Here is an 8,716-nt window from a genome sequence, read left to right as displayed (position 1 = left end):
GTAAAAAATAAGTAAATCGATATTTTGAACAATAAAATGATTAAATCATTTTTTATACAAAAATGGAAAGAAAATAGTTTTGCATATGAATAATTTCCTCTCACTTTTAAATATATAAAATTATTCTTAAAAATTTTATAAAAATTTATTTAAATTGGAATAAATAAAATGGTTAATTTGATTTCTTAAACTAATATATAATAGCTATTTAAATTTATGAATTTTTTAAAAATAATCACTCACCCAAACACGGTAATATTGTCAAACCTCCATTTATAAATTAAAAAATTAAATATTTAACTTCTAAAAAATAGGTTAATAGCCGCTAAAATATTTATAAATTAAATTATTAAAATTATTTATTCAAAAGTTTAAATGTTTAAACTGATATTTATTAAGGATTTTATTATTTTTTTTCAGCATTAAATTTTAGATTTTTTTGTGTAATTTGTAACAGTTTAAAGGGACAAATAACTCATTTTATTTGATGAGTTTAAATAAAATTTGATAAAATTTTAAAAGATAACGAGACTATTTGCTTTAATTTTTTTATTTTTAAAAATAAATCGAATAATTACTACTTTTCATGTTATTAATTATTTTATCTTTCCATTTATTTAATCCGTTAATATATATGAAATAATTAAAACATATTCATTTCTAACTGTTATATATGTAATTTAAAAATATAACCATTTAGTTTCTATAATTTTAAAATAATTATTTAATTTATAAAATTAATAAAAAAATAAGTTAATAGTTTGAAATACCGAAACTATTTAATACTAATTTAAAAATATAGAGATTAAGCCATTAATTTTATTAAATTAGCAAGGCTAGATAATAATTTTTATAATTAAATGAAATTTTGAATTCCCCAAGACATCAATCCATAATAAATTGTCAATTAATTTCTTTCATTTCCTTCTTTCTTTGGCAAATAATTTTTCCCCATATTTTTCAAACTCTCCCAAAAAAAGTCACAAAAGCATACAATTATACGTGTAAAAAAAAAAAAGAAAGAAATTGTTCAGGGTATATTTACTTACTTTACATCATAGTCCAAATATGGTGCCAATTTCTCTTCTATAGATCATACCATTTGCCAATTTCTCTCTTTTTTTTTCCCCATATATCCCCTCAGCAATGGCAGCCATATGGAGTTCGTCAAGTTTTGATTCTATAGGGCCTCTGTGCTGCTGCAGGTTCCTGCATTTGGAATCTTTCTCCTTTTCAATCTTCTTGCTTTGTTCTTCTATAAGTTCAAGCCTCAACATGCTTCTGTTGCTCTAATCCTTCACTTCCTCACCCTTGTACTTCTTAACCTGCGCTTTGGCCTCTAACAATCCCTTGCTCACCTCTTCATCTTCTGGTGCTTCTTTGTGCAAGATCTCGTAGTCTTGCATTGAAGCTTCCCATTTTTCCAACTATTATATTCCACCAAAATAAACATCAGATTCAGTAAAAATTACCCTTTTCAGAAGACTTTCCACAACCCAAAAATTTCTTTTGCATATATATATATATATATCATTGAAGTCTATATAGTCACCTTGACGTAGCAATCTGCTCTCCTTAGTCTAGCCTTGTAGTAATTAGGGCGCAAATTAAGCGAAGCATTACAATCTTCTACAGCTTTTTCATACTGGCCAAGCTTAGACCGACAGGCGGCTCGATTGCACAATAGAACCGAGTTGTAAGGATCATGTTCAAGTCCTTCACCATATGCATTAGATGCTTCATAGAATTTGGCTGCTTTAAAAAGTTGATTACCAGTTGATCGAGCTGCTGCTACAGCTCTGGCTTTCCTCATTACCATGTTCGCTTCCTTATTGTTAGAATCAAGCCTAGTCGCTCGTTGAGCCGCAGCTAATGCATCATCAAATCTGTCAATATGTCCATTTGCTTCAACCATTACGATTTCTCATCCATAAAGCAAAACATGCATGACTGAAAATTGTAACACTAACCTGCCGACAGCAATGTCGATTTGTGCTCGCACCATTAACAGATTTGCATTACCAATGGGTCCAAAATATTTGGTACATTCATCATCTTGGAAATGTGGACCATTTCTTAGCGCTTCGTCTGCTTCTTGGTGCCTATGCAGCTTTATCAAGGCCTCTGCTTGCAATGCAAATATCTTCCCATCACACAAGAGAAGGAACCCATGTTAGTATATCTAGCTAGCTTAAAGACAGGGAGATTTTTAGATGAGAAGTCATAAATTTTGGTGTCTTACTGCCGGCGCTGAATCCGCACCAGAAGAAATGGCAGCCTTGGTCTCCTTGATCAAGGTGTTCCAGTCTCGCAGTCTTCGTGCCTCGGTGCACTTGTTGAGATGGATCTGAAGAGCTTTAGCTTTAGCAATGTCTAAATGGTCAGCTTCTGGCCCTGAAAGTTTATAGTGGTACGTAGTTTTTTCCCCGTCCCCTAATCTATGCAGGATAGACAGTACGAATGTGTAAGAAATCAGCACGACCAGGCCGTGATTATCAAGTAAATAAGTTACTACCTGAGGTACAAGTTTGCTAAACGATGGTGAGCTCTATGATAATGAGGGTCAATTCGAATGGCTTCTCTGCACTCGAAAACTGCCTCGAGAAGCCTACCTAGAGCTGTCAATGCCGCGCTTTTGTTGCTTCTATATGAAGCCTTGTTGGGATCAATGGAGATTGCTGCATCATATAAAGCTAATGCCCCTGCAAAATTCCCATTCTTGTAATCTTCATTGCCCATAATTTTCAATTGTTCAGGGTCCATTCTTGTAGAGATGGCCCTGCATAATGGACCTCCAGGCTGCTCTGCACTTGGTTTCTGTGCTTCATGTTGTTGCTTCACTACATTTCCCATGAATTGCTCATTAGGCATGGAGTTTTCTTCTCTTGCAGTCTTGGGAAGATGATCAAGAACATTATATGAATTGGTGTTTCCTGCAGCAGCAGTCCCCCCTGATTGCCTCAAGTTGCCTAAGTTGCCGAAAAGCATGACATTGCTAGATGAAGCCCGGACAAGATTGCTGTTTCCTTTAGTCTTTTGGTGATCAGCAATCATGCTTTCGAGCTCGCCGGAGATGCCAATAGCTCCCCTAGGTAGCTTCCTACCTTGAGGAGGATAACCAAAATTTTGGTTACCATGAAGTTGGTCAGCTGAAATTTTGGTTCCCTCCTCTGAAGGTTTTCGACGATGGTTTTGTTGGTTCTGCAGAGGGTGGTGGTGTTGGTGTTGCTGCACAGGAGGAGGTATCTTGGGGTGATCAGAAGCTCTTGTAATAGGTTTTGGATGGCCATCTGATATGGCCGGTGAGTCATCGTAAAAATCAGCCTCATCGGAGCCACTCCTTCGTCTAACTGGAGAGGTCGGCGCCTTGACATAGGTGTTTCCGCTCAACGTGGAAAGTGAGCCAGAAGAAGCAGATCTTCTTGGCCAAAAACTTCGCCTTCCAAGAACTACATTTATTAGGCCACAACCAGTTCTTTTATCAGGCGAGATGTCCCCCATTTCCTATGAATTCTTATATGAACAATGCAGTTGGGAGGAATTGTAAATTCTCATCCGCAAAGATATATGCAAAGATTACTATTGGCAGACATAGAATAAAATTACAGAAGAAGAATGGGATTGAATGATAAGGTAAGAGAAAAAATTTAATAAGAGAAAGAAAATTGAAACTAGCTTAGCCCCCCAGGAGATGATTTAGAAGGGCCTCCTGGAGTGGCAGCCATGAAAGAAAGACTGTGGCTGTTTTCTTCTCTCTGTTTTGGGTCAGAGAATGATATTGGATGGCAAAACAGGGTGGAAAACAAAAAAAGAAAGAATAGGAATTTACACTCTAGGACTAATTATTGTTGTTTTATTTTTTTTGGTTAATTTGTGTTGCTGAAAAAAGAAAGCAAGAGACTCGGTCTCATGTGAAATGTAGATCTCTATATTTTTAGCAAGCAAAAAAAAAGGGCTTAGCTTTTCCCTTGCATTTGAATCACTCTGTTCTCTCTCAGTCAAAGATTCAATTAAATCGAATTAAAAGAAAAAATATTTAAAAAAATTTACTCAGTTTAGATGGGATGCAAGGGAAGAGAATCAACCATATGTAACATCAGAAATTTACCAGATTATCAAAGAAATACTCAGAAAAATCTCACTCCATGCTGCTTAACTCCAGCTTTTTGCCTCGTAAGGGTTAAAAAAAAAAATTTCCTAAAAAAAGGGTTAAACTTTATATTTTTTTAATTTTTAATTTATATAAGATATTTTTAATAGCTTTATAGTAAATATTTTCTCAAGATCTCAACCCTAAACCTCTAAATTTACTATTTTCAAGTTATATCAAAATATTTTATTGTAATCTTTATTAAATATTTTTTTTCACTCTGCTAAAATAATAAATTATTTTTATAACATTTGTATTATTTTTTTTAAATGTAAGGACTAAATTATTATAAAAATATAAAATTCAAAAGATTAAATTATTATAATTCAACGGTGAATTTTAATAAAATAACTATTATGTTAAGACAATAAAACCTTAGAAACTAAAAATTATTTCACATTTTATAGCATTATTACCTTCAATATTTTTCTACTATGTTAATATAAATAATTTAATTTTAATATTTATATTTTATGTTTTATTTCATATATCTATCAATTGTAATATATTTTAAAAATTTGTGTAAATTTTATAAAAATAATTTGTGTAACAATCCGAAAATTAAATCGTTATCGTTGTTAGGATTTAAATCAACTTAAAGGTCGTTGAAACCCATAATAAGCGCTAGGATACAAATTAACTTAAGGTCGCTGGAACCCATAGTAAGCCTACTATATATCCTGTTGCATCTAAAATAATCCTAAGCATGACTTTAAAAATGTACATGAACATTACATCTCGTGAACTAAAACTCGGCATATGCATACATACATAACTGAAAACATAAACTCATACTAAAGTTCTCATCAGATGCTCCAGTATGGTCATTATTACATGTCTCAGTTTAATTCAAACATAATTTAAATTTAAAATTTTTACATAATAAAATCATTAACAAAAAGAATAATAAAAGAAAATTCGGGCAAAGCACAATTTTAATCCACAATACATTATATGTCCACAACTATATGATTACATCTGAACTATACCAAGAAACATTTTGACTTACTGTGTTAACTCTGGTCCTGCAAACCTGAGATTAGGGGAAATGAATAAGCTACTAGAGTCTAATGAGCAGAAACATAATATAAAACAGTTTAATAAAACATATGTATGAATGCGTCACAACACAAATAATTCATATCAAGATAGACTTGTCACTACTAACACTCCATAATTTCAATAGTGTTCGGTTCACAAAGAATGCTCCTCATACTTCTTCTTAAACATAACATAATCATAGTGTCAGTGGTGTTGAATGAGCACTCTGATCTATCATATCCATCATAACATATCATAACATGCTCAATGGCTAGTAAGCCATCCAACATTAATCCACAACAGCAATTAATTATGCAATACATCATATTCGTGAATTTTAATGCAAAACAAGCTAAACATATATACATGGGATTCATGATGCATAAGTGTACTTAAAACGTTCGATTTCTTTAAAATAATAGTTTAGTTTAGTTCTACTCACCTCTTACTAACGCAAACCTAGCTCTAAAACACTTATCTCACTGTCTGCCTCCATAGTCACCCAAGTCCGATCTTATACAGATAGACTTAAATGCGAGATCAAATATAACTTTTACAACTCTTAAAACTATCCTAAAAAACCCTTAAAAATATATAAGAAAACATGTAGAAAACGAGCTGAACAGGAGATTTTCAGTGACAGTTTCGGCAACCTAAAGTCACCTTACAGATTCAAAAGTCAAACTTTCGGAGATAGGTTAGCAGCCAAAAATGGCTACTTCGAGTGCAGATTCGGCTGCCGAAGGGACCTTCGGCGGCAGAATCTGCATTTTGGTTTCATACCAAATCCGATTCTGCACTTAAACAATAAGTTCAAAAACAAGATCAAAGCACATAAGATCTTCAAAAACCATACTACGACAATATCACAAGGTTATAAACAATTCAAAAGACCCATTAACAACAACATGCATCAACAAAACATGAATTCATCCACTATCTTAATCTTGAAAACTTAAACCCCAAAACATTGCATGCATCGTCAAACCACTAAAAAGAAAACAACTTGCATTCTCTTTAAAATTTTAGGATAGAAGAGAGGCAATGATTTACTTACCTCCTTGAGACAAAACAACAACCACAATAAGGATTTTATAAGGAAGAAGGATGTTCTAATACTTTAGACTTTAAATTTTTAATCCAAAATCTTGATTTTCAAAACCAAGAGAAAGAATTGTGAATTTTTTGAAAAGAAAATAAAGAAATAAACTCAAAAGTATTAAGAAATGTATTTTTGACTCACCTCTGCCTGAAAATAGAGAAATATTTTTCTCCTTTTCTAAGCTAAAACCCTTTTATGGGTTGATTAGAAAAGTCACCTTTAATGGCTGAACTTTAAAACTTTTTTTAAACATATTTTTTAAAATACTTAAAATTTATTTTATAAAAACTCATTTTATCCCTATACAGTTTCTGATTTTAAAATTTCGAATTTCGACGGACATTATATCGAAAAGTTAAATTCCAACACTAGAATTTAACCAAATGTTACTACCTTAACATAGTTTAAAAAAAACTATTTAATATAAAATTATAATAAAATATCTTCATATAAATTGAAAATTAATAAATTTAGAGATTAAGGATTTGAGTTTATATAATGAAAAAATATTTAATGCAAAATTATTATAAATATCTTAATATAAATTAGAAATTAGAGAGTTTAAGGGGCATCCATTTTTGTTGCGATTTTTTATTTTTTATTTAATAAAAAAATAAAAAAATAATTCATTTATTAGTATTACATTTTTCTTTTTACTAATTATTAAAAAATATTTTTGAAATCAAAAAATTGAAAAATATAACTATTGATTTTTTATTACAGATTATATTTAACCATTATTTTTTATAAATTTTATTATATTATTGATAAGCGGTTGTCGAAACCGGCAAAAATAAACTTATTAAACGATCAACAATTAACTTGTAGATAGTGACAATAGGGTCGAACCACAAGGATTTGACACCACGGATTTTCTTAATAATGACTTGGACAAGTAAATAACAAGAAATTAAAAGAGGGGGGGTTTTGTTTTGATGATTAAAACTAAATAGTAAGAAAAAGTAATAATTTAAATAAATGAGAGTTTCAATGGGAAAAAAGATTTTAGTTGAAGTATGGATCTATTTCAGATTGTTTAGAATTGACCATTGATTCTTTAACACTCCTATTTATTTCAATAAATTAGTTTAGGATGTGGAAGACGCTTCTCACAATCCAAATTCCTCCTTAGTTCTAGTTTGATTAGGAAACGTTTGCTAATCAAACACTAGTTAACAAGTTGCCAAGGAACGTCCTTGGGACTTAGAGAAACCTAATTCTAACCTTACCAACCGCGTGGTCAAGTTTAGATTATGCAACTTGATTAAATGTGTGTTTAAATAATCTAAGCAATTACAGACCTAAATTATTCAAACAATTGTTACTCAAGCAATTAAAAGCAATAGGCCTAAATTGATTTTAAAAGCAAAGCAACAATTATAGAAAGATCAAATTGCATAAATATTGAAAATAAATAGAAGTTCAACAATGGAGATTTAAATCTCCCAATTCATCACAAATCTGAATTTTCCAACTTCAACTAGAAAAGAGATGTTTAGCCACTCATGGTGAGCTAAAATACAAAAGAAAGAAGAAAGGAAGAAGGAGAGGCTACTGCAGACTTGCTGCTGTGATTCTGTAGTGGAGAGAAGATCTCTTTGCTGGTTTGGGCTGCCTCCTTTTATAGGTGAGGAATCCCAATCCAATTAGGTTTTGAAATCCTAAATTGGATTGGTCTTTGTCTTTGATCTCTCTTTTAATTGTGAATAAATCTTCTTCTTGAGGAGGTCTATCTTGAGAGTGACTCTTTGAGATGCCCTAGGATTGATCTTGAAGTGTTTGAGAGGGGTTAGGATTTCTTTATTTTAAATCTTGAATTTCTGCACTTTTTCGCTTCTGCTGTATTTTCTGCTGTCAACGTGATTGGGGCGGTGATTTGGGCAGATCGCTGCCCCAATCGCTTTCTGTGAGTCAGCCCAGTTTTTAGCTTTCTGTCTCTGCTTCCTCCGCTTGATTTGGGCAGTGATTTGGGCAAATTACTGACCCAATCACTTTTCTTGTCATTTTCTGTACTTTTTCTCCAGTTTTTCAATTTTTTCATTTTCTACAAAAATATAAATTAAGCTAGAAAAATGTGTAATTAAACAGCAATAAATATAATAAAAATGTGGCTAAATTATGCTTGATCAATTATTATCAACACTTTCAAAATTTTATCCTTTTATCAATTAATTTTTTTAAAATACATTTTTATTCAATTAATTTTTAAAATATATTTTTATTTTATTATTATAAAAAAAATTACTATTTAACTCTCGTATGATAAAACTCATTCCTCAATTTACAAAAAAAATATTAAAACAATCTTAAAATCTTTTAAAAAACTACCAATTAATTCTTTCATCAATTTTAATTTTTATGATATAAAAAATTTTATTAGTTGATTTCTCAATTTTAATTAAATATTTGCTAATTAATTTTCA

The 8,716-nt window shown here is 31.1% G+C and overlaps 1 protein-coding gene across 1 annotated transcript; it reads right to left on the bottom strand.

Moving 5' to 3' along the window:
- Window positions 1-1,087: 1,087 nt before the first annotated feature.
- LOC110627366 (inactive TPR repeat-containing thioredoxin TTL3) lies at window positions 1,088-3,540 on the bottom strand. Its single transcript, XM_021773648.2, has 5 exons — window positions 2,516-3,540; window positions 2,243-2,438; window positions 1,971-2,143; window positions 1,553-1,886; window positions 1,088-1,427 (listed from the first exon to the last, which is right to left on the bottom strand). Exons 1-5 carry the CDS (start codon window positions 3,499-3,501, stop codon window positions 1,290-1,292), a joined length of 1,827 nt encoding a protein of 608 aa, XP_021629340.1. The 5' UTR covers window positions 3,502-3,540; the 3' UTR covers window positions 1,088-1,289.
- Window positions 3,541-8,716: the final 5,176 nt, after the last annotated feature.

This window comes from Manihot esculenta, chromosome 12, assembly GCF_001659605.2.
Source record: "Manihot esculenta cultivar AM560-2 chromosome 12, M.esculenta_v8, whole genome shotgun sequence".
Lineage (NCBI taxonomy): Eukaryota > Viridiplantae > Streptophyta > Magnoliopsida > Malpighiales > Euphorbiaceae > Manihot > Manihot esculenta.
Note: the sequence above shows the minus strand (reverse complement) of the source record. Positions and strands in the feature narration are given on the sequence as shown.

Bases quoted from the DNA above. Each gene is read 5' to 3' on its own strand.
- LOC110627366 (XM_021773648.2), bottom strand. From the start codon at position 3,501: ATGGGGGACATCTCGCCTGATAAAAGAACTGGTTGTGGCCTAATAAAT. The intron at 2,439-2,515 runs GTAGTAACTTAT...TATCCTGCATAG, and splicing joins TTAGCAAACTTGTACCTCAG to ATTAGGGGACGGGGAAAAAA. The intron at 2,144-2,242 runs GTAAGACACCAA...TGTGATGGGAAG, and splicing joins GTGCGGATTCAGCGCCGGCA to ATATTTGCATTGCAAGCAGA.